Below are 25,002 nucleotides of genomic sequence, written 5' to 3'. Positions count from 1 at the left end.
GTTTAGGGAGCTTCGCTTATGGGCCAGCCGGTTCCACGTTCTTTCCCTCGGTTGACTCCTTTATCAGACCTTGTCCTTGAACAGTCTCCTCTCCCCATGGGGGGATGGGGAAGGGAAGCTCAGTCCTAAGGTTTGGGAAATTCAAAGGTGCAGAGGCAGGAAAGCCCAAGGAGCATTTCAGGCTTACCAGGTACTCAGTAAGCGTGGGTATTGCTAATTGCTTTCTACTGTAACCACCTCCTTTTCCTCCTTTGACTTGGGAAAGGCTACAGCTTGACCAAGAGGCCCCTGGGGCAATACCTGGACTGTGAAGCCAGGTTGTTCAGAAGCCCACCTCGCCTTCCTTCTCCAAGGCTCAGTCAGCACCAGTCATCCTGGCTGCCACTTCCCATGTGCCCTGGGCAAGTCCCCGGGGCCTAGAGCCCAGCTGAGTCCAAAGAGCTACTCCAGGCCTCACAGTCACAATGCCATTCCTCTGGAGAACTGTACAAGAATTTGCCTTGGCCCGTTCGCTCTCCCAGCTGTGCTGTCTCTGCCCCCGACACTGGCCACCCGAGCCCAGTGTCTTCACCAGAGCAGTGACCAGGAGTCTTTTGGGGTCAAATCAGAAGAGAAGACCTGAGGCTGTGGGAGCCAAGACGAGGGGGCACCTTGTGTGGCTGGAGGTCAGGGAAGGCTTCCTCGGGTGGAAGGGCAGGGCAAGCCGAGGGATCAGGTGCAGAGCCATTGGGACAGGAGCAGGAGGACACAGAGGCTTGAGTGGCCGGGGTGTCTGTGACAGCAGTGTGTAGGGTTTGAGAGCTGGAAGTGGGGACAAAGGTGAGATTCGAGAATGCAGGCCCCAGTGCCAGGCAGGGGTGTGTGGGCTCAAGGCAGGGGCTGAAATGGCCACGTCAGTGGCCTGAAGGAGCCCCTAGAATTGGTGTGGAGGGTGGACCGTGGTCCCGGGAGAGACAGGAACCCAGGGAAGGTGGAGTCTGGAGTGTGTGGGCACGCGAGAGGGAGACGGTGGTGGTAGGGGCAGGGCAGAGGCGGTGGGGAGGTCAGAGGGAGTGTCCTCAGGAGGAAGAAGTGGGCGCAGGTGGGGTCTCCCCAGGCTTTCAGCTCAGGGCTCCTGGGTTGGTGCCCAGCCAACAGCCGCCAGACAGCAGAGTGTGGACAGCCGGGGGTGTTCATGGGAGTCCTGAACTCAGAGACACAGACCAGGGATGTGTGTCCACGATAACGGGTATCTTGAGAAGGGATGTCCCCAGGAATGTGTCTTAGGACTGGGAGGAGAAGCAGCCCCCCCTGCACCTGAGTGAGCTCTGTGTGTTAAGAGGAGGGTCCTTGGGCAGACAGAACAGGAGTCACACGGGAGGCAGGAGGTGACTCAGTGGGCCGGCATCGGGGGAGGATACTGCAGGGGGCGGTTTCAGGAGGACAGAGCATCCCCAGTGCCCGTGGAGACAGACAATGCCTGACAGAATCTTCTGGACTCATGATGGTGGCCAGGCTGCTGTGGCCCTGAGTGTGAGACAGAGCAAGAGGTCTCACTGTTTGAGATGATCCTTCCTAAGGCGGGGTGAGGGAGAAAAGGTCAATGGGCCCCGTCTCAGGAAAGCTGGGGATGTGAGCGTTTTCAGATGAGGAAGGTAGAAGAGAATCTAGGAGAGGGGACACATGGAGCGGAGCCCCTGACTTGCTGAGGACTGGGTCAGGAAACAGGAAGATGTGGGGCTAACGGCCGAGGCTCGGGCGGGGCGAGCAAGCAAGATGCCAGATGCGGTAGGGTCCTCTTATCTGCGCATCAGACATTACTGAGTGTCTACTGAGTACCAAGCATTGTAGGGAGCTGGAGACTGAGTGCTGACTACACTCCTGGACCCTGATTCCTGAAGATGCCATAGTGGGGAGAAGGCGGGGGAGTGAGACTGTGCCTGTCCCTCCCTCACCCAAGGACTCAACCCGCCTGAGCAACCCTGCCTGTGACACTGCCCGTGGGGCCCAGGAGAGGCCAGGACACTGTCAGGGCGATGGAGAAACCACTTCTTCACCTTGCACAGGCGCCCATCCTTCCCCACTGCCCAGCAATCCCCTGAGGCAAGAGCCAGGGCTGAGGCAAGTCCAGCCAGCATCCTGGGAGGCAGCCAGGGATGGGGCCGCTCAGGAAGTCCCAGACCCAGGCTGGGCATAAAGGAGGGTCCCGCAGGCTGGGAGGAGGCTCACCTGGGCACCATGGAGACCCAGAGGGCCAGCCTGTGCCTGGGGCGCTGGTCACTGTGGCTTCTGCTGCTGGGACTCGTGGTGCCCTCGGCCAGCGCCCAGGCCCTCAGCTACAGGGAGGCCGTGCTTCGTGCTGTGGATCGCCTCAACGAGCAGTCCTCGGAAGCTAATCTCTACCGCCTCCTGGAGCTGGACCAGCCGCCCAAGGCCGTGAGTCGGGCAGGGGCTCAGGAGGGGCTGGGGGGCGGGGGCTGTCCCCCACCCGCCCCGGGGCTCCCTGTCCCTCCCCCTGCTCAGGCTGTCCCTCCTGCCAGGAAGGCACTTGTCCCTCTAAGGGGGACCCCCTCTGCCAGGAAACCTTCCCAGAGCTGGGTGCCCTGCCCGCGTGAGAGCTTCCCGCCTTAGCCTCTGGGCTGTGGGCTCAGGGCCCTGCACAGCCTGTGAGGCAGGAGCGGGCTCTGTCCCCTCCCCTGTGCACCCAGCACCAAGCCCAGGGCCAGGCTCCCAGCAGGGGCTGCAGAGGCTGCTGTCTAGGTGGGGGGCGGGGAGGGGGTGACAGATCCGAGGGGGAAGCCTGAGCCCGAGTCCCATCTCCCCACTTTGATCCTTGACCAGGACGAGGACCCGGGCACCCCAAAACCTGTGAGCTTCACGGTGAAGGAGACTGTGTGTCCCAGGCCGACCCGGCAGCCCCCGGAGCTGTGTGACTTCAAGGAGAACGGGGTGAGGCTGGGGGCTGGGGGCGCTGGCGGATGCTTCCCAAGGAGCTGAACAGGAGAGCCTGCTGGGGAAGATGTCCAGGCCCTGGGGTGAGGCTGGGAGCTCATGGATGGAGGAGGGGGGGTCCCAGTTTGACCTTGAGTCTCCCCTTCTAGCGGGTGAAACAGTGTGTGGGGACAGTCACCCTGGATCAGATCAAGGACCCGCTCGACATCACCTGCAATGAGGTGAGTGGCCCCTTATTGGTGTCAAGTTGCTAATGGGTTGGTGTGGGGAACTCCTTGGGAGTGTTACCCGCTGCCCCATCCAGGGCGTGGAAAGGCCCTCCTACCCCGGCCCTTCCCTCACCTCGGCCCCAGGGCTCCAGGTCTGGCTCTGTCATCCTTAGGGCCGCGGTTCCCTCAATGGGGTCCCCCCCCTCGTATTTGTCAGAAAGGCACATTTCAGGCCCCACCCCGACCCTCTGAATCACACTCTTGGGTGGGGCCCAGCCTTGTCTCTTCTCCCAAGATCCCAGCGGGTTCTTCCTGTGCTGTCGGCTGAGAGGCAGTGACCGGACTAATGGACTTGCAGGCCCTGCTCCTGGCCAGCTTTGCGGGGCTGGGTTTGGGACCCTGGCAAGGCCCCAGCCATCTCTGGGCCTGAGTCCACTTATGTGTCTGTGGGGGATTCCACCACGTGCTCCAAAGGTCACAGCCAGAGGTGGACCGGGGCCCCAAGCCTCTTACTGTTTCCCCATTCAGGGATTTTTCTAGTCTGGAGGGAGGGTTCTTGTCTTGACCCTTGGCCAGACCCCACCCGAAACCTGTTTCTCTTGGTCACAGGTTCAAGGTGTCAGGGGAGGTGGCCTGTGCTATTGTAGGCGTAGGTTCTGCGTCTGTGTCGGACGAGGATGACGGTTGCGACGGCAGGCTTTCCCTCCCCCAATTTTCCCGGGGCCAGGTTTCCGTCCCCCAATTTTTCCGCCTCCACCTTTCCGGCCCGCACCATTCGGTCCACCAAGGTTCCCTGGTAGACGGTGAAGGATTTGCAGGCAACTCACCCAGAAGGCCTTTCGGCACATTAAAATCCCAGCAAGGAGACCTAAGCATCTGCTTTGCCCAGGCCCGCATCTGTCAAATAAATTCTTGTGAAACCAACTTCCTCCAGGCTTCAATTTCATTGTCTCCTGTCTTCCCACTTCCTGACCCTGAGTCCTTAACTCTGGGAGAACTCGTGTGTGTGTGTGTGTGTGTGTGTGTGTGTGTGGTGTGTGTGTGTGGTGCTGTAACCACAGAGATGGGTGAGGCCACTGTTCCTTCTAGGATGGCTTGGAGGGAAGGCAGCAGGGAGTTTGAAAAGGGCTCTGGGGCGGCCCTGGGGCCCTTCCCATCACCAAGGTAAAACCCGAGTCTCTGGGGTTGTCATAGTAACAACACCAGCAAAGGGTGCCTGGGCCCCAAGTCGTCCGCTCATGACTGCCTCCTTCTGCCCCTCTTCCTTCCTTCCTTCCTTCCCTTCATCTTCTTTTATTACAATTGTTCTTAGAAAGACATACGCTTGGAGTTCTGGTTGTGGCTCAGCAGAATCAAACCCGTCTCCTATGAGGATGTGGCCTTGCTCAGTGGGTTAAGGATCTGGCATCGCTGTGCCAGTGGCAAAGGCCGGCCGCTATAGCTCCCATTTGACCTCTAGCCTGGGAACTTCCATATGCTACAAGTGCGGCCCTAAGAAGGAACCAAAAAAAAAGAAGACATCATGCTCTTTATGAAAAGTTCATAAACAATCCTAGGACAGCTGAAGCCCTTTTGACCACGCGACTCTAAGCCCTACTCACCCCCATCACAAATAACCTCCGTTCATCAACTTGGTGTGTATCTGTTCTGATCTCTTTTTTCGGCCATGCCCACCCGGCGTGGAAGTTCTTGGACCAGGGACTGAACGTGTACCACAGCAGTTACCTGAGCTGCTGCAATGACAACACTGTGGATCCTTCACCTGCTGTGCCACAAGAGAACTCCCTGCTCTGATCTTTCTAGATATTTATATGCATTTATGAACGTGAAGAAATACGGTGTCTTGTTTTATATTGATTGACGCTTTCCATATGGAATCAAACTGCATGAGTTACTCTGCAATTTGCCCTTTCCCCTCAATATTAAATGTGAAATTTTCCTACGCATAAAAGTTCTAGGTGAAATATTAAATGTATACCAATAAGGTGCACTCATCGGAAGTGTACAGCTTGCTGAGATTTTGCTGTATAAACACAGTTGTGTAACCAGCACTCAGGAACCTCCCTGCCCCTTTTCCGCTTGCAACCCCTTCCACATAACCATGACCCTGACTTTGAACTCCTTAGATTAGCATTGCTAGATCTTGAAATTTACAGGTGATACAAGTAGAACCTAAATATTCCTTTTGGCCAGTTTCTCCATATAGCATGATATTTGTGAGCATCATGTGTGTTATGGTATGGTTACACCTGTTCACCTGAAAATCGTAGGTGGACTTCCCTACGTTGTAGGGCAGTGGAAGCAAAGCCGACGGGTATCCATGAGGATGCAGGTTTGATCCTTGGCCTCCCTCGGTAGGTCAAGAATTCAGTGTTGCCAGTGAGCTGTGGTGTAGGTCAGAGATGCGGCTCAGATCCCGCGTTGCTATGGCTGTGGTGCAGGCCAGTGGCGGTAGCTCCAATTCCACCCCTAGCCTGGTAACTTCCAGAGGCTGAGGGTGTGGCCCTAAAAGCAAAAAAGAAAAAAGAAAAAGAAAGAAAGAAAGAAAAGGCAGTACTATTATACTGTACTAATATAGCCCAATATAGTTGTTATTTTATTTATGGTGGATAAGTAAAATTCTTCTTCTTCTTCTTTTTTTGTTGTTGTTCTTAGGGCTGCGCCGCCCACATGTGGAAGTTCCCAGGCAAGGGGTCAGATCAGAGCTACAGCGGCTGGCCTATGTCACAGCCATAGCAACGTGGGATCCGAGGCGATCTGCAGCCTACACCCACAGCTCACGGCAATGCCCGATCCGGGACCCCCTGAGCGAGGCCAGGAATGGAACCTGCATCCTCAGGGAAACTAGCTGGATTTGGCTCCTCTGCGCCCAAACGGGAACTCCTAAAAGTATTCTTTTTAAAGGCGGCACACCTGCCCATGGGGTGGACGGAGCTGTCCCACTCCCGCAGGTCTGCGAGGTTTCCAGTTGCCCAGGTAGGCCCAAGCAAGACGCAGGAAGCATCTTGGTTCCTTCCTCCTCATGGCCTGAGGGAGTGTCCTGCGGGAGGCTCCTGAAAAGTGGGACAGGGTGGGGGACATGGATAATGGCCTGTGCCGGGCCAGGCTTCTCCGGGGGACCATGAAGAGGGGCTGTATAAAGTGGCTGCCTGCTGTCCCCCTTTACCCAGTGGAGACTGGGCCCCTGGCCCGCACCTTGAAGTTCTGTGCGGCGGGAATAGCTCCATGGAGGATAGGAGGGCCTCCCATGCAGGTGTAAGACATCTTCCGTTTCCCAGGGCGGGAGAGGGAGGGGCAGCTGGGGAAAATCTGGTTTACCTTCTCCCAGAAGGTCAGCAGGTTGGGTGGAGGGCGGGACCGGAAGCCAGGTCGCTCAGCCCTGGCCCTGCTCCTTGTCTTGACCACTTTGCTTTGATGCCTGGAAGCCCGGGGCTCTGGGACTGGCCTGAGGACGCGGGGCCACACACGGCTGAGGCTGTGCTTTGTCCGACTGGGGCCTTTTAAGTGCAGAGCGTGGTGGGAAAGGATGTCTGTCAGAACCAGACCGGTAGGGAAGCTGGAGGGGCACTGGGAAAGGCGGAGCCCAGGCTGGGGGCCAGGTGGTGACAACACTCTTTCAGGCCTAGCCTCCGCAGGACCATTGCTCTCTGTGGGTTGGAAGGTGCCACTGGGAGAGTGCCCAGGGCCTAGCCTGATCATCTCAGGGCACAGCCACTGTGGCTGCAGATCCTCCCACTCCTGACCCCATTCCTTACTCGTGCCTTAACACTCTGTCTGAGTCTCTCTCTCTCTCCCTCCCTCTCTCTCTTTTTTGTAAGATCGTCATCCACCTGTATTCTTAAGAATATTTTTTAAATGGTTTTTTCCCGTCGTAGCTGGTTTACAGGGTTTTGTCAGTTTTCTACAGTACGGCAAAGAGACCCAGTCCCACATACGTGTATACATTCTTTGTCTCATGTCATCCCCCTTCATGCTCCACCATGAGTGACTAGATACAGGTCCCAGGGCTACACAGCAGGATCTCCATGCTTATTCATTGCAAAGGCAATAGGTTGCATCCATTGACCCCCAATTCCCAGTCCATCCCACTCCCTTCCCCCTCCTCCTGTGCAGCCACAAGCATGTTCTCCAAGTCCATGAGTGTCTTTCCTGCGGAAAGGTTCATTTGTGCTGAAGATTAGAGTCCAGATATAAGTGATATCATGTGGTACTGTCTTTCTCTTTCTGACTTACCTCATCTAGCATGAGAGTCTCTAGTTGCTTCCGTGTTGCTGCAAATGGCCTGATTTCGTTCTTTTTTATGGCTCAGTAGTATTCCATTGTGTACATATACCACGTCTTCTTAATCCACTCATCTGTCGATGGACCTTTAGGTTGTTTCCATGTCTTGGCTAGTGTGAGTAGCGCTGCAGTGAACATACGGGTGCATGTGTCTTTTTCGAGGAAAAGTTTGTCCGGACGCATGTGCAAGAGTGGGATTGCTGGATGATGTGGTGGTTCTGCGGTAAGTTTTCGGGGGCACCGCCATACTGTTGTCCACAGTGGCTGTACCAAGGTACATTCCCACCAACAGTGTGGGAGGGTTCCCTCTTCTGCACACCCTCTCCAGCATTTGTTATTTGTGGATTTGTTAATGACGGCCATTCCGACTGGTGGGAGGTGTGGTACCTCATGGGAGTTTTGATGTGCATTTCTCTAATAATCCGAGATGGGGAGCATCTTTTCCTGTGCCTGTTGGGCATCTGTAAGTCTTCTTTGGAGAAATGTCTGTTCAGGTCTTTTGCCCATTTTTCAGTTGGGTTGTTGGCTTTTTTTGCTGTCGCGTTGTATAAGTTGCTTGCATAGTTTAGAGAGGAAGCCCTTGTCCGTTGCACCGTTTGAAACTCCTTTCTCCCATTCTGTACGTGGTCTTTTTGTTTCTCTCTCTCTCTTTTTTTAATGGTTTCCTTTGCTGTGCCAAAGGGTGTCAGTTTGATTAGGTCGCATAGGTTTATTTTTGCTTTTATTTCTGTTGCCTTGGGAGACTGACCTAAGAAAACGTTTGTAAGGTAGATGTCAGAGAATGTTTGCCTTTGTTCCCTCCTAGGAGTTTGATGGTGTCTTGCTTTATGTTTAAGTCTTTAAGCCATGTGGCGTTTATTTTCGTGCGTGGTGTGAGGGTGTGTTCCAGTTTCACTTATTTACACGCGACTGTCCAGTTTTCCCAGCACCACTGGCTGAAAAGACTGTCTTTTCCCCCTTTTGATATTCTTGCCGCCTTTGGCAAAGACTAATTGACGGTAGGTGTCTGGGTTCTCGATTCTGTTCCACTGGTCTGTATGTCTGTTTTCGTACTGGTACCACACTCTCTTGATTGCTGTGGCTCTGCAATATTGCCCAAAGTCCGGGAGAGTGATGCCTCCTGCTTGGTTTTTGTTCCTCAGCATTGCTTTGGCAATTCTGGGTCTTTTGTGGTTCCATATAAGTATTTGGATTGTTTGTTCTAGTTCTGTGAACAATGTCATGGGGAATTGGATAGGGATTCCATTGAATCTGTAGAGTGCTTTGGCTGGTGTGGCCATTATACGATATGCATTTTTCCAGCCCAGGAGCATGGACTATCCTTCCATTTCTTGGCATCCTCTTTAATTTCCTTGATTGAGGTGTTACAGGTCTCAGCAGATAAGACTTTCATCTCCGCGGTCAGGTTTATTCCCAGGTACTTAATGTTTTTGGGTGTGATTGTAAAAGGTGTTGTATTTTTGTATTCCTTCTCTAATATTGCATTGTTAGTATACAGAAATGCAACTGATTTCTCTCTCTCTCTTTCTCTCTTTCCTTCCTTCCTTCCTGTCTTTCTGTCTTTCTGTCTTTCTATCTTTTGCTTTTTAGGGCCCCACCCTCGGCATATGGAGGTTCCCAGGCTAGGGGTCTAATTGGACCTACACCACACAGCTCACAGCAACACCAGCGCCTTAACCCACTGAGTGAAGCCAGACATCGAACCCGAAACCTCATGGTTCCTCGTCGGATTCCTCTCCGCTGGGCCGTGACGGGACCTCCTGATTTCTGTGAGTGTTAACCTTGTATCCTGCTCCTTTGCTGACTTCATGGATCCGTTTGAGGAGTTGTTGTGTGGAGTCCTTAGGGTTTTCTGGGTATGGTATCATGTCATCTGCACACAGTGACAATTTTACCACTTCTCTTCCAATCTGGATCCTTTTTATGTCTTTTGTTTGTCTGATTGCTGTGGTTAGGACTTCCAATACTCCGGTGAACACAACAGTGGTGAGGCTGGGTATCCTTGTCTTGTTCCAGATGTTAGTGGGAAGGCTTTCAGCTTTTCTCCATTGAGTACTGTATTTGCTGTGGGTGTGTCATCAATGGCTTTGATTACGTTAAGGTATGTTCCCTCCACACCCACTTTGTCAGAGTGTGTATCACGAGTGGATGTTGGACTTTGTCACACGCTTTTTCTGCATCTATTGAGATGATCATGTGGTCTTTGACTTTTCTTTTGTTAATGTGGTGGTCGATGTTGACCGATTTGCGTTGTGTTGAAGCATCCTTGTGAACCTGGGATGAATCCCACTTCGTCGTGGTGTGTGTGGTCTTTTTCACATAGTGCTGGGTTCGGTCACGCTTCTCTGTCTCCTGAAGCAAGAACCGGGCTAAGGGAACAGGGGGATAAGGAGCCTCTTCCCAGGTGTCCATCTACCGGCTTGAGCTCCTGCTCCCCTCACGGCCTTCTCAGCTGCGTCTGAGGCCATTTGAGTTGGCTTCACGCTCACTGGCTGCCGAGGGTCCCCCAGAGCAGAGTCTTTGCAAGGGAGTCACAGCTGGTGAGAGGCAAAGCGAGGATTCAAACTCACCCTGCCCGACTCCAGAATGCCTGGGGGCAGCTCATTCTGGGTGATCATCACCACTCCTGTTTAGGGAGCTTCGCTTATGGGCCAGCCGGTTCCACGTTCTTTCCCTCGGTTGACTCCTTTATCAGACCTTGTCCTTGAACAGTCTCCTCTCCCCATGGGGGGATGGGGAAGGGAAGCTCAGTCCTAAGGTTTGGGAAATTCAAAGGTGCAGAGGCAGGAAAGCCCAAGGAGCATTTCAGGCTTACCAGGTACTCAGTAAGCGTGGGTATTGCTAATTGCTTTCTACTGTAACCACCTCCTTTTCCTCCTTTGACTTGGGAAAGGCTACAGCTTGACCAAGAGGCCCCTGGGGCAATACCTGGACTGTGAAGCCAGGTTGTTCAGAAGCCCACCTCGCCTTCCTTCTCCAAGGCTCAGTCAGCACCAGTCATCCTGGCTGCCACTTCCCATGTGCCCTGGGCAAGTCCCCGGGGCCTAGAGCCCAGCTGAGTCCAAAGAGCTACTCCAGGCCTCACAGTCACAATGCCATTCCTCTGGAGAACTGTACAAGAATTGGCCTTGGCCCGTTCGCTCTCCCAGCTGTGCTGTCTCTGCCCCCGACACTGGCCACCCCAGCCCAGTGTCTTCACCAGAGCAGTGACCAGGAGTCTTTTGGGGTCAAATCAGAAGAGAAGGCCTGAGGCTGTGGGAGCCAAGACGAGGGGGCACCTTGTGTGGCTGGAGGTCAGGGAAGGCTTCCTCGGGTGGAAGGGCAGGGCAAGCCGAGGGATCAGGTGCAGAGCCATTGGGACAGGAGCAGGAGGACACAGAGGCTTGAGTGGCCGGGGTGTCTGTGACAGCAGTGTGTAGGGTTTGAGAGCTGGAAGTGGGGACAAAGGTGAGATTCGAGAATGCAGGCCCCAGTGCCAGGCAGGGGTGTGTGGGCTCAAGGCAGGGGCTGAAATGGCCACGTCAGTGGCCTGAAGGAGCCCCTAGAATTGGTGTGGAGGGTGGACCGTGGTCCCGGGAGAGACAGGAACCCAGGGAAGGTGGAGTCTGGAGTGTGTGGGCACGCGAGAGGGAGACGGTGGTGGTAGGGGCAGGGCAGAGGCGGTGGGGAGGTCAGAGGGAGTGTCCTCAGGAGGAAGAAGTGGGCGCAGGTGGGGTCTCCCCAGGCTTTCAGCTCAGGGCTCCTGGGTTGGCGCCCAGCCAACAGCCGCCAGACAGCAGAGTGTGGACAGCCGGGGGTGTTCATGGGAGTCCTGAACTCAGAGACACAGACCAGGGATGTGTGTCCACGATAACGGGTATCTTGAGAAGGGATGTCCCCAGGAATGTGTCTTAGGACTGGGAGGAGAAGCAGCCCCCCCTGCACCTGAGTGAGCTCTGTGTGTTAAGAGGAGGGTCCTTGGGCAGACAGAACAGGAGTCACACAGGAGGCGGGAGGTGACTCAGTGGGCCGGCATCGGGGGAGGATACTGCAGGGGGCGGTTTCAGGAGGACAGAGCATCCCCAGTGCCCGTGGAGACAGACAATGCCTGACAGAATCTTCTGGACTCATGATGGTGGCCAGGCTGCTGTGGCCCTGAGTGTGAGACAGAGCAAGAGGTCTCACTGTTTGAGATGATCCTTCCTAAGGCGGGGTGAGGGAGAAAAGGTCAATGGGCCCCGTCTCAGGAAAGCTGGGGATGTGAGCGTTTTCAGATGAGGAAGGTAGAAGAGAATCTAGGAGAGGGGACACATGGAGCGGAGCCCCTGACTTGCTGAGGACTGGGTCAGGAAACAGGAAGATGTGGGGCTAACGGCCGAGGCTCGGGCGGGGCGAGCAAGCAAGATGCCAGATGCGGTAGGGTCCTCTTATCTGCGCATCAGACATTACTGAGTGTCTACTGAGTACCAAGCATTGTAGGGAGCTGGAGACTGAGTGCTGACTACACTCCTGGACCCTGATTCCTGAAGATGCCATAGTGGGGAGAAGGCGGGGGAGTGAGACTGTGCCTGTCCCTCCCTCACCCAAGGACTCAACCCGCCTGAGCAACCCTGCCTGTGACACTGCCCGTGGGGCCCAGGAGAGGCCAGGACACTGTCGGGCGATGGAGAAACCACTTCTTCACCTTGCACAGGCGCCCATCCTTCCCCACTGCCCAGCAATCCCCTGAGGCAAGAGCCAGGGCTGAGGCAAGTCCAGCCAGCATCCTGGGAGGCAGCCAGGGATGGGGCCGCTCAGGAAGTCCCAGACCCAGGCTGGGCATAAAGGAGGGTCCCGCAGGCTGGGAGGAGGCTCACCTGGGCACCATGGAGACCCAGAGGGCCAGCCTGTGCCTGGGGCGCTGGTCACTGTGGCTTCTGCTGCTGGGACTCGTGGTGCCCTCGGCCAGCGCCCAGGCCCTCAGCTACAGGGAGGCCGTGCTTCGTGCTGTGGATCGCCTCAACGAGCAGTCCTCGGAAGCTAATCTCTACCGCCTCCTGGAGCTGGACCAGCCGCCCAAGGCCGTGAGTCGGGCAGGGGCTCAGGAGGGGCTGGGGGGCGGGGGCTGTCCCCCACCCGCCCCGGGGCTCCCTGTCCCTCCCCCTGCTCAGGCTGTCCCTCCTGCCAGGAAGGCACTTGTCCCTCTAAGGGGGACCCCCTCTGCCAGGAAACCTTCCCAGAGCTGGGTGCCCTGCCCGCGTGAGAGCTTCCCGCCTTAGCCTCTGGGCTGTGGGCTCAGGGCCCTGCACAGCCTGTGAGGCAGGAGCGGGCTCTGTCCCCTCCCCTGTGCACCCAGCACCAAGCCCAGGGCCAGGCTCCCAGCAGGGGCTGCAGAGGCTGCTGTCTAGGTGGGGGGCGGGGAGGGGGTGACAGATCCGAGGGGGAAGCCTGAGCCCGAGTCCCATCTCCCCACTTTGATCCTTGACCAGGACGAGGACCCGGGCACCCCAAAACCTGTGAGCTTCACGGTGAAGGAGACTGTGTGTCCCAGGCCGACCCGGCAGCCCCCGGAGCTGTGTGACTTCAAGGAGAACGGGGTGAGGCTGGGGGCTGGGGGCGCTGGCGGATGCTTCCCAAGGAGCTGAACAGGAGAGCCTGCTGGGGAAGATGTCCAGGCCCTGGGGTGAGGCTGGGAGCTCATGGATGGAGGAGGGGGGGTCCCAGTTTGACCTTGAGTCTCCCCTTCTAGCGGGTGAAACAGTGTGTGGGGACAGTCACCCTGGATCAGATCAAGGACCCGCTCGACATCACCTGCAATGAGGTGAGTGGCCCCTTATTGGTGTCAAGTTGCTAATGGGTTGGTGTGGGGAACTCCTTGGGAGTGTTACCCGCTGCCCCATCCAGGGCGTGGAAAGGCCCTCCTACCCCGGCCCTTCCCTCACCTCGGCCCCAGGGCTCCAGGTCTGGCTCTGTCATCCTTAGGGCCGCGGTTCCCTCAATGGGGTCCCCCCCCTCGTATTTGTCAGAAAGGCACATTTCAGGCCCCACCCCGACCCTCTGAATCACACTCTTGGGTGGGGCCCAGCCTTGTCTCTTCTCCCAAGATCCCAGCGGGTTCTTCCTGTGCTGTCGGCTGAGAGGCAGTGACCGGACTAATGGACTTGCAGGCCCTGCTCCTGGCCAGCTTTGCGGGGCTGGGTTTGGGACCCTGGCAAGGCCCCAGCCATCTCTGGGCCTGAGTCCACTTATGTGTCTGTGGGGGATTCCACCACGTGCTCCAAAGGTCACAGCCAGAGGTGGACCGGGGCCCCAAGCCTCTTACTGTTTCCCCATTCAGGGATTTTTCTAGTCTGGAGGGAGGGTTCTTGTCTTGACCCTTGGCCAGACCCCACCCGAAACCTGTTTCTCTTGGTCACAGGTTCAAGGTGTCAGGGGAGGTGGCCTGTGCTATTGTAGGCGTAGGTTCTGCGTCTGTGTCGGACGAGGATGACGGTTGCGACGGCAGGCTTTCCCTCCCCCAATTTTCCCGGGGCCAGGTTTCCGTCCCCCAATTTTTCCGCCTCCACCTTTCCGGCCCGCACCATTCGGTCCACCAAGGTTCCCTGGTAGACGGTGAAGGATTTGCAGGCAACTCACCCAGAAGGCCTTTCGGCACATTAAAATCCCAGCAAGGAGACCTAAGCATCTGCTTTGCCCAGGCCCGCATCTGTCAAATAAATTCTTGTGAAACCAACTTCCTCCAGGCTTCAATTTCATTGTCTCCTGTCTTCCCACTTCCTGACCCTGAGTCCTTAACTCTGGGAGAACTCGTGTGTGTGTGTGTGTGTGTGTGTGTGTGGTGTGTGTGTGTGGTGCTGTAACCACAGAGATGGGTGAGGCCACTGTTCCTTCTAGGATGGCTTGGAGGGAAGGCAGCAGGGAGTTTGAAAAGGGCTCTGGGGCGGCCCTGGGGCCCTTCCCATCACCAAGGTAAAACCCGAGTCTCTGGGGTTGTCATAGTAACAACACCAGCAAAGGGTGCCTGGGCCCCAAGTCGTCCGCTCATGACTGCCTCCTTCTGCCCCTCTTCCTTCCTTCCTTCCTTCCCTTCATCTTCTTTTATTACAATTGTTCTTAGAAAGACATACGCTTGGAGTTCTGGTTGTGGCTCAGCAGAATCAAACCCGTCTCCTATGAGGATGTGGCCTTGCTCAGTGGGTTAAGGATCTGGCATCGCTGTGCCAGTGGCAAAGGCCGGCCGCTATAGCTCCCATTTGACCTCTAGCCTGGGAACTTCCATATGCTACAAGTGCGGCCCTAAGAAGGAACCAAAAAAAAAGAAGACATCATGCTCTTTATGAAAAGTTCATAAACAATCCTAGGACAGCTGAAGCCCTTTTGACCACGCGACTCTAAGCCCTACTCACCCCCATCACAAATAACCTCCGTTCATCAACTTGGTGTGTATCTGCTCTGATCTCTTTTTTCGGCCATGCCCACCCGGCGTGGAAGTTCTTGGACCAGGGACTGAACGTGTACCACAGCAGTTACCTGAGCTGCTGCAATGACAACACTGTGGATCCTTCACCTGCTGTGCCACAAGAGAACTCCCTGCTCTGATCTTTCTAGATATTTATATGCATTTATGAACGTGAAGAAATACGGTGTCTTGTTTTATATTGATTGACGCTTTCCATATGGAATCAAACTGCATGAGTTACTCTGCAATTTGCCCTTTCCCCTCAATATTAAATGTGAAATTTTCCTACGCATAAAAGTTCTAGGTGAAATATTAAATGTATACCAATAAGGTGCACTCATCGGAAGTGTACAGCTTGCTGAGATTTTGCTGTATAAACACAGTTGTGTAACCAGCACTCAGGAACCTCCCTGCCCCTTTTCCGCTTGCAACCCCTTCCACATAACCATGACCCTGACTTTGAACTCCTTAGATTAGCATTGCTAGATCTTGAAATTTACAGGTGATACAAGTAGAACCTAAATATTCCTTTTGGCCAGTTTCTCCATATAGCATGATATTTGTGAGCATCATGTGTGTTATGGTATGGTTACACCTGTTCACCTGAAAATCGTAGGTGGACTTCCCTACGTTGTAGGGCAGTGGAAGCAAAGCCGACGGGTATCCATGAGGATGCAGGTTTGATCCTTGGCCTCCCTCGGTAGGTCAAGAATTCAGTGTTGCCAGTGAGCTGTGGTGTAGGTCAGAGATGCGGCTCAGATCCCGCGTTGCTATGGCTGTGGTGCAGGCCAGTGGCGGTAGCTCCAATTCCACCCCTAGCCTGGTAACTTCCAGAGGCTGAGGGTGTGGCCCTAAAAGCAAAAAAGAAAAAAGAAAAAGAAAGAAAGAAAGAAAAGGCAGTACTATTATACTGTACTACTATAGCCCAATATAGTTGTTATTTTATTTATGGTGGATAAGTAAAATTCTTCTTCTTCTTCTTTTTTTGTTGTTGTTCTTAGGGCTGCGCCGCCCACATGTGGAAGTTCCCAGGCAAGGGGTCAGATCAGAGCTACAGCGGCTGGCCTATGTCACAGCCATAGCAACGTGGGATCCGAGGCGATCTGCAGCCTACACCCACAGCTCACGGCAATGCCCGATCCTGGACACCCTGAGCGAGGCCAGGAATGGAACCTGCATCCTCAGGGAAACTAGCTGGATTTGGCTCCTCTGCGCCCAAACGGGAACTCCTAAAAGTATTCTTTTTAAAGGCGGCACACCTGCCCATGGGGTGGACGGAGCTGTCCCACTCCCGCAGGTCTGCGAGGTTTCCAGTTGCCCAGGTAGGCCCAAGCAAGACGCAGGAAGCATCTTGGTTCCTTCCTCCTCATGGCCTGAGGGAGTGTCCTGCGGGAGGCTCCTGAAAAGTGGGACAGGGTGGGGGACATGGATAATGGCCTGTGCCGGGCCAGGCTTCTCCGGGGGACCATGAAGAGGGGCTGTATAAAGTGGCTGCCTGCTGTCCCCCTTTACCCAGTGGAGACTGGGCCCCTGGCCCGCACCTTGAAGTTCTGTGCGGCGGGAATAGCTCCATGGAGGATAGGAGGGCCTCCCATGCAGGTGTAAGACATCTTCCGTTTCCCAGGGCGGGAGAGGGAGGGGCAGCTGGGGAAAATCTGGTTTACCTTCTCCCAGAAGGTCAGCAGGTTGGGTGGAGGGCGGGACCGGAAGCCAGGTCGCTCAGCCCTGGCCCTGCTCCTTGTCTTGACCACTTTGCTTTGATGCCTGGAAGCCCGGGGCTCTGGGACTGGCCTGAGGACGCGGGGCCACACACGGCTGAGGCTGTGCTTTGTCCGACTGGGGCCTTTTAAGTGCAGAGCGTGGTGGGAAAGGATGTCTGTCAGAACCAGACCGGTAGGGAAGCTGGAGGGGCACTGGGAAAGGCGGAGCCCAGGCTGGGGGCCAGGTGGTGACAACACTCTTTCAGGCCTAGCCTCCGCAGGACCATTGCTCTCTGTGGGTTGGAAGGTGCCACTGGGAGAGTGCCCAGGGCCTAGCCTGATCATCTCAGGGCACAGCCACTGTGGCTGCAGATCCTCCCACTCCTGACCCCATTCCTTACTCGTGCCTTAACACTCTGTCTGAGTCTCTCTCTCTCTCCCTCCCTCTCTCTCTTTTTTGTAAGATCGTCATCCACCTGTATTCTTAAGAATATTTTTTAAATGGTTTTTTCCCGTCGTAGCTGGTTTACAGGGTTTTGTCAGTTTTCTACAGTACGGCAAAGAGACCCAGTCCCACATACGTGTATACATTCTTTGTCTCATGTCATCCCCCTTCATGCTCCACCATGAGTGACTAGATACAGGTCCCAGGGCTACACAGCAGGATCTCCATGCTTATTCATTGCAAAGGCAATAGGTTGCATCCATTGACCCCCAATTCCCAGTCCATCCCACTCCCTTCCCCCTCCTCCTGTGCAGCCACAAGCATGTTCTCCAAGTCCATGAGTGTCTTTCCTGCGGAAAGGTTCATTTGTGCTGAAGATTAGAGTCCAGATATAAGTGATATCATGTGGTACTGTCTTTCTCTTTCTGACTTACCTCATCTAGCATGAGAGTCTCTAGTTGCTTCCGTGTTGCTGCAAATGGCCTGATTTCGTTCTTTTTTATGGCTCAGTAGTATTCCATTGTGTACATATACCACGTCTTCTTAATCCACTCATCTGTCGATGGACCTTTAGGTTGTTTCCATGTCTTGGCTAGTGTGAGTAGCGCTGCAGTGAACATACGGGTGCATGTGTCTTTTTCGAGGAAAAGTTTGTCCGGACGCATGTGCAAGAGTGGGATTGCTGGATGATGTGGTGGTTCTGCGGTAAGTTTTCGGGGGCACCGCCATACTGTTGTCCACAGTGGCTGTACCAAGGTACATTCCCACCAACAGTGTGGGAGGGTTCCCTCTTCTGCACACCCTCTCCAGCATTTGTTATTTGTGGATTTGTTAATGACGGCCATTCCGACTGGTGGGAGGTGTGGTACCTCATGGGAGTTTTGATGTGCATTTCTCTAATAATCCGAGATGGGGAGCATCTTTTCCTGTGCCTGTTGGGCATCTGTAAGTCTTCTTTGGAGAAATGTCTGTTCAGGTCTTTTGCCCATTTTTCAGTTGGGTTGTTGGCTTTTTTTGCTGTCGCGTTGTATAAGTTGCTTGCATAGTTTAGAGAGGAAGCCCTTGTCCGTTGCACCGTTTGAAACTCCTTTCTCCCATTCTGTACGTGGTCTTTTTGTTTCTCTCTCTCTCTTTTTTTAATGGTTTCCTTTGCTGTGCCAAAGGGTGTCAGTTTGATTAGGTCGCATAGGTTTATTTTTGCTTTTATTTCTGTTGCCTTGGGAGACTGACCTAAGAAAACGTTTGTAAGGTAGATGTCAGAGAATGTTTGCCTTTGTTCCCTCCTAGGAGTTTGATGGTGTCTTGCTTTATGTTTAAGTCTTTAAGCCATGTGGCGTTTATTTTCGTGCGTGGTGTGAGGGTGTGTTCCAGTTTCACTTATTTACACGCGACTGTCCAGTTTTCCCAGCACCACTGGCTGAAAAGACTGTCTTTTCCCCCTTTTGATATTCTTGCCGCCTTTGGCAAAGACTAATTGACGGTAGGTGTCTGGGTTCTCGATTCTGTTCCACTGGTCTGTATGTCTGTTTTCGTACTGGTACCACACTCTCTTGATTGCTGTGGCTCTGCAATATTGCCCAAAGTCCGGGAGAGTGATGCCTCCTGCTTGGTTTTTGTTCCTCAGCATTGCTTTGGCAATTCTGGGTCTTTTGTGGTTCCATATAAGTATTTGGATTGTTTGTTCTAGTTCTGTGAACAATGTCATGGGGAATTGGATAGGGATTCCATTGAATCTGTAGAGTGCTTTGGCTGGTGTGGCCATTATACGATATGCATTTTTCCAGCCCAGGAGCATGGACTATCCTTCCATTTCTTGGCATCCTCTTTAATTTCCTTGATTGAGGTGTTACAGGTCTCAGCAGATAAGACTTTCATCTCTGCGGTCAGGTTTATTCCCAGGTACTTAATGTTTTTGGGTGTGATTGTAAAGGTGTTGTATTTTTGTATTCCTTCTCTAATATTGCATTGTTAGTATACAGAAATGCAACTGATTTCTCTCTCTCTCTTTCTCTCTTTCCTTCCTTCCTTCCTGTCTTTCTGTCTTTCTGTCTTTCTATCTTTTGCTTTTTAGGGCCCCACCCTCGGCATATGGAGGTTCCCAGGCTAGGGGTCTAATTGGACCTACACCACACAGCTCACAGCAACACCAGCGCCTTAACCCACTGAGTGAAGCCAGACATCGAACCCGAAACCTCATGGTTCCTCGTCGGATTCCTCTCCGCTGGGCCGTGACGGGACCTCCTGATTTCTGTGAGTGTTAACTTGTATCCTGCTCCTTTGCTGACTTCATGGATCCGTTTGAGGAGTTGTTGTGTGGAGTCCTTAGGGTTTTCTGGGTATGGTATCATGTCATCTGCACACAGTGACAATTTTACCACTTCTCTTCCAATCTGGATCCTTTTTATGTCTTTTGTTTGTCTGATTGCTGTGGTTAGGACTTCCAATACTCCGGTGAACACAACAGTGGTGAGGCTGGGTATCCTTGTCTTGTTCCAGATGTTAGTGGGAAGGCTTTCAGCTTTTCTCCATTGAGTACTGTATTTGCTGTGGGTGTGTCATCAATGGCTTTGATTACGTTAAGGTATGTTCCCTCCACACCCACTTTGTCAGAGTGTGTATCACGAGTGGATGTTGGACTTTGTCACACGCTTTTTCTGCATCTATTGAGATGATCATGTGGTTTTGACTTTTCTTTTGTTAATGTGGTGGTCGATGTTGACCGATTTGCGTTGTGTTGAAGCATCCTTGTGAACCTGGGATGAATCCCACTTCGTCGTGGTGTGTGTGGTCTTTTTCACATAGTGCTGGGTTCGGTCACGCTTCTCTGTCTCCTGAAGCAAGAACCGGGCTAAGGGAACAGGGGGATAAGGAGCCTCTTCCCAGGTGTCCATCTACCGGCTTGAGCTCCTGCTCCCTCACGGCCTTCTCAGCTGCGTCTGAGGCCATTTGAGTTGGCTTCACGCTCACTGGCTGCCGAGGGTCCCCAGAGCAGAGTCTTTGCAAGGGAGTCACAGCTGGTGAGAGGCAAAGCGAGGATTCAAACTCACCCTGCCCGACTCCAGAATGCCTGGGGGCAGCTCATTCTGGGTGATCATCACCACTCCTGTTTAGGGAGCTTCGCTTATGGGCCAGCCGGTTCCACGTTCTTTCCCTCGGTTGACTCCTTTATCAGACCTTGTCCTTGAACAGTCTCCTCTCCCCATGGGGGGATGGGGAAGGAAGCTCAGTCCTAAGGTTTGGGAATTCAAAGGTGCAGAGGCAGGAAAGCCCAAGGAGCATTTCAGGCCTTACCAGGTACTCAGTAAGCGTGGGTATTGCTAATTGCTTTCTACTGTAACACCTCCTTTCCTCCTTTGACTTGGGAAAGGCTACAGCTTGACCAAGAGGCCCCTGGGGCAATACCTGGACTGTGAAGCCAGGTTGTTCAGAAGCCCACCTCGCCTTCCTTCTCCAAGGCTCAGTCAGCACCAGTCATCCTGGCTGCCACTTCCCATGTGCCCTGGGCAAGTCCCGGGCCTAGAGCCCAGCTGAGTCCAAAGAGCTACTCCAGGCCTCACAGTCACAATGCCATTCCTCTGGAGAACTGTACAAGAATTGGCCTTGGCCCGTTCGCTCTCCCAGCTGTGCTGTCTCTGCCCCGACACTGGCCACCCCAGCCCAGTGTCTTCACCAGAGCAGTGACCAGGAGTCTTTTGGGGTCAAATCAGAAGAGAAGGCCTGAGGCTGTGGGAGCCAAGACGAGGGGCACCTTGTGTGGCTGGAGGTCAGGGAAGGCTTCCTCGGGTGGAAGGGCAGGGCAAGCCGAGGGATCAGGTGCAGAGCCATTGGGACAGGAGCAGGAGGACACAGAGGCTTGAGTGGCCGGGGTGTCTGTGACAGCAGTGTGTAGGGTTTGAGAGCTGGAAGTGGGGACAAAGGTGAGATTCGAGAATGCAGGCCCCAGTGCCAGGCAGGGGTGTGTGGGCTCAAGGCAGGGGCTGAAATGGCCAGTCAGTGGCCTGAAGGAGCCCCTAGAATTGGTGTGGAGGGTGGACCGTGGTCCCGGGAGAGACAGGAACCCAGGGAAGGTGGAGTCTGGAGTGTGTGGGCACGCGAGAGGGAGACGGTGGTGGTAGGGGCAGGGCAGAGGCGGTGGGGAGTCAGAGGGAGTGTCCTCAGGAGGAAGAAGTGGGCGAGGTGGGGTCTCCCCAGGCTTTCAGCTCAGGGCTCCTGGGTTGGCGCCCAGCCAACAGCCGCCAGACAGCAGAGTGTGGACAGCCGGGGTGTTCATGGGAGTCTGAACTCAGAGACACAGACCAGGGATGTGTGTCACGATAACGGGTATCTTGAGAAGGGATGTCCCAGGAATGTGTCTTAGGACTGGGAGGAGAAGCAGCCCCCCTGCACCTGAGTGAGCTCTGTGTGTTAAGAGGAGGGTCCTTGGGCAGACAGAACAGGAGTCACAAGGAGGCGGGAGGTGACTCAGTGGGCCGGCATCGGGGGAGGATACTGCAGGGGGCGGTTTCAGGAGGACAGAGCATCCCCAGTGCCCGTGGAGACAGACAATGCCTGACAGAATCTTCTGACTCATGATGGTGGCCAGGCTGCTGTGGCCCTGAGTGTGAGACAGAGCAAGAGGTCTCACTGTTTGAGATGATCCTTCCTAAGGCGGGGTGAGGGAGAAAAGGTCAATGGGCCCCGTCTCAGGAAAGCTGGGGATGTGAGCGTTTTCAGATGAGGAAGGTAGAAGAGAATCTAGGAGAGGGACACATGGAGCGGAGCCCCTGACTTGCTGAGGACTGGGTCAGGAAACAGGAAGATGTGGGGCTAACGGCCGAGGGCTCGGCGGGGCGAGCAAGCAAGATGCCAGATGCGGTAGGGTCTCTTATCTGCGCATCAGACATTACTGAGTGTCTACTGAGTACCAAGCATTGTAGGGAGCTGGAGACTGAGTGCTGACTACACTCCTGGACCCTGATTCCTGAAGATGCCATAGTGGGGAGAAGGCGGGGGAGTGAGACTGTGCCTGTCCCTCCCTCACCAAGGACTCAACCCGCTGAGCAACCCTGCCTGTGACACTGCCCGTGGGGCCCAGGAGAGGCCAGGACACTGTCGGGGCGATGGAGAAACCACTTCTTCACCTTGCACAGGCGCCATCCTTCCCCACTGCCCAGCAATCCCCTGAGGCAAGAGCCAGGCTGAGGCAAGTCCAGCCAGCATCCTGGGAGGCAGCCAGGGATGGGGCGCTCAGGAAGTCCCAGACCCAGGCTGGGCATAAAGGAGGGTCCCGCAGGCTGGGAGGAGGCTCACCTGGCACCATGGAGACCCAGAGGGCCAGCCTGTGCTGGGGCGCTGGTCACTGTGGCTTCTGCTGCTGGGACTCGTGGTGCCCTCGGCCAGCGCCCAGGCCCTCAGCTACAGGGAGGCCGTGCTTCGTGCTGTGGATCGCCTCAACGAGCAGTCCTCGGAAGCTATCTCTACCGCCTCCTGGAGCTGGACCAGCGCCCAAGGCCGTGAGTCGGGCAGGGGCTCAGGAGGGGCTGGGGGGCGGGGGCTGTCCCCACCCGCCCCGGGCTCCCTGTCCTCCCCCTGCTCAGGCTGTCCCTCCTGCCAGGAAGGCACTTGTCCTCTAAGGGGGACCCCCTCTGCAGGAAACCTTCCCAGAGCTGGGTGCCCTGCCGCGTGAGAGCTTCCCGCCTTAGCCTCTGGGCTGTGGGCTCAGGGCCTGCACAGCCTGTGAGGCAGGAGCGGGCTCTGTCCCCTCCCCTGTGCACCCAGCACCAAGCCCAGGGCCAGGCTCCAGCAGGGGCTGCAGAGGCTGCTGTCTAGGTGGGGGGCGGGGAGGGGGTGACAGATCGAGGGGGAAGCCTGAGCCCGAGTCCCATCTCCCCACTTTGATCCTTGACCAGGACGAGGACCCGGGCACCCCAAAACCTGTGAGCTTCACGGTGAGGAGGACTGTGTGTCCAGGCCGACCCGGCAGCCCCCGGAGCTGTGTGACTTCAAGGAGAAACGGGGTGAGGCTGGGGGCTGGGGGCGCTGGCGGATGCTTCCCAAGGAGCTGAACAGGAGAGCCTGCTGGGGAGATGTCCAGGCCCTGGGGTGAGGCTGGGAGCTCATGGATGGAGGAGGGGGGTCCCAGTTTGACCTTGAGTCTCCCCTTCTAGCGGGTGAACAGTGTGTGGGACAGTCACCCTGGATCAGATCAAGGACCCGCTCGACATCACCTGCAATGAGGTGAGTGGCCCCTTATTGGTGTCAAGTTGCTAATGGGTTGGTGTTGGGAACTCCTTGGGAGTGTTACCCGCTGCCCCCATCCAGGGCGTGGAAAGGCCTCCTACCCGGCCTTCCCTCACCTCGGCCAGGCTCCAGGTCTGGCTCTGTCATCCTTAGGGCGCGGTTCCCTCAATGGTCCCCCCTGTATTTGTCAGAAAGGCACATTTAGGCCCACCCCGACCTCTGAATCACACTCTTGGGTGGGCCCAGCCTTGTCTCTTCTCCCCAAGATCCCAGCGGGTTCTTCCTGTTGCTGTCGGCTGAGAGCAGTGACCGGACTAATGGACTTGCAGGCCCTGCTCCTGGCCAGCTTTGGCGGGGCTGGGTTTGGGACCCTGGCAAGGCCCGCCATCTCTGGGCCGGAGTCCACTTATGTGTCTGTGGGGGATTCCACCACGTGCTCCAAAGGTCACAGCCAGAGGTGGACGGGCCCCAAGCCTCTTACTGTTTCCCCATTCAGGGATTTTTTCTAGTCTGGAGGGAGGGTTCTTGTCTTGACCCTTGGCCAGACCCCACCCGAAACCTGTTTCTCTTGGTACAGGTTCAAGGTGTCAGGGGAGGTGGCCTGTGCTATTGTAGGCGTAGGTTCTGCGTCTGTGTCGGACCGAGGATGACGGTTGCGACGCGAGGCTTTCCCTCCCCCAATTTTCCCGGGGCCAGGTTTCCGTCCCCCAATTTTTCCGCTCCACCTTTCCGGCCCGCACCATTCGGTCCACCAAGGTTCCCTGGTAGACGTGAAGGATTTGCAGGCACTACTCACCCAGAAGGCCTTCGGCACATTAAAATCCCAGCAAGGAGACCTAAGCATCTGCTTTGCCCAGGCCCGCATCTGTCAAATAAATTCTTGTGAAACCAACTTCTCCAGGCTTCAATTTCATTGTCTCTGTCTTCCCCTTCTGACCCTGAGTCCTTAACTCTGGGGGAACTCGTGTGTGTTGTTGTTGTGTGTGGTGTGTGTGTGTGTGGTTGCTGTAACCACAGAGATGGGTGAGGCCACTGTTCCTTCTAGGATGGCTTGGAGGGAAGGCAGCAGGGAGTTTGAAAAGGGCTCTGGGGCGGCCCTGGGCCCTTCCCATCACCAAGGTAAACCGAGTCTCTGGGGTTGTCATAGTAACAACACAGCAAAGGTGCCTGGCGCCCCAAGTCGTCCGCTCATGACTGCCTCCTTCTGCCCCTCTTCCTTCCTTCCTTCCTTCCCTTCATCTTCTTTTATTACAATTGTTCTTAGAAAGACATACGCTTGGAGTTCTGGTTGTGGCTCAGCAGAATCAAACCCGTCTCCTATGAGGATGTGGCCTTGCTCAGTGGGTTAAGGATCTGGCATCGCTGTGCCAGTGGCAAAGGCCGGCCGCTATAGCTCCCATTTGACCTCTAGCCTGGGAACTTCCATATGCTACAAGTGCGGCCCTAAGAAGGAACCAAAAAAAAAGAAGACATCATGCTCTTTATGAAAAGTTCATAAACAATCCTAGGACAGCTGAAGCCCTTTTGACCACGCGACTCTAAGCCCTACTCACCCCCATCACAAATAACCTCCGTTCATCAACTTGGTGTGTATCTGTCTGATCTCTTTTTTCGGCCATGCCCACCCGGCGTGGAAGTTCTTGGACCAGGGACTGAACGTGTACCACAGCAGTTACCTGAGCTGCTGCAATGACAACACTGTGGATCCTTCACCTGCTGTGCCACAAGAGAACTCCCTGCTCTGATCTTTCTAGATATTTATATGCATTTATGAACGTGAAGAAATACGGTGTCTTGTTT

At 55.0% G+C, this 25,002-nt stretch overlaps 2 protein-coding genes and 1 pseudogene across 2 annotated transcripts; all 3 read left to right on the top strand.

Moving 5' to 3' along the window:
* The first annotated feature begins 1,446 nt into the window (after positions 1-1,446).
* Positions 1,447-4,081, top strand: LOC110258649 (protegrin-3-like). The gene is made up of 4 exons (XM_021081942.1): positions 1,447-2,415; positions 2,821-2,928; positions 3,081-3,152; positions 3,750-4,081. The coding sequence occupies exons 1-4, from the start codon at positions 2,218-2,220 to the stop codon at positions 3,819-3,821; spliced, it is 450 nt and encodes a 149-aa protein (XP_020937601.1). The 5' UTR covers positions 1,447-2,217; the 3' UTR covers positions 3,822-4,081.
* An 8,020-nt stretch (positions 4,082-12,101) lies between these two features.
* Positions 12,102-14,129, top strand: LOC110258650 (protegrin-3-like). The gene is made up of 4 exons (XM_021081943.1): positions 12,102-12,463; positions 12,869-12,976; positions 13,129-13,200; positions 13,798-14,129. Exons 1-4 carry the CDS (start codon positions 12,266-12,268, stop codon positions 13,867-13,869), a joined length of 450 nt encoding a protein of 149 aa, XP_020937602.1. The 5' UTR covers positions 12,102-12,265; the 3' UTR covers positions 13,870-14,129.
* An 8,151-nt stretch (positions 14,130-22,280) lies between these two features.
* Positions 22,281-23,854, top strand: LOC110258652 (annotated as a pseudogene).
* Positions 23,855-25,002: the final 1,148 nt, after the last annotated feature.

This window comes from Sus scrofa, unplaced genomic scaffold, assembly GCF_000003025.6.
Source record: "Sus scrofa isolate TJ Tabasco breed Duroc unplaced genomic scaffold, Sscrofa11.1 Contig2662, whole genome shotgun sequence".
Lineage (NCBI taxonomy): Eukaryota > Metazoa > Chordata > Mammalia > Artiodactyla > Suidae > Sus > Sus scrofa.
Note: the sequence above shows the minus strand (reverse complement) of the source record. Positions and strands in the feature narration are given on the sequence as shown.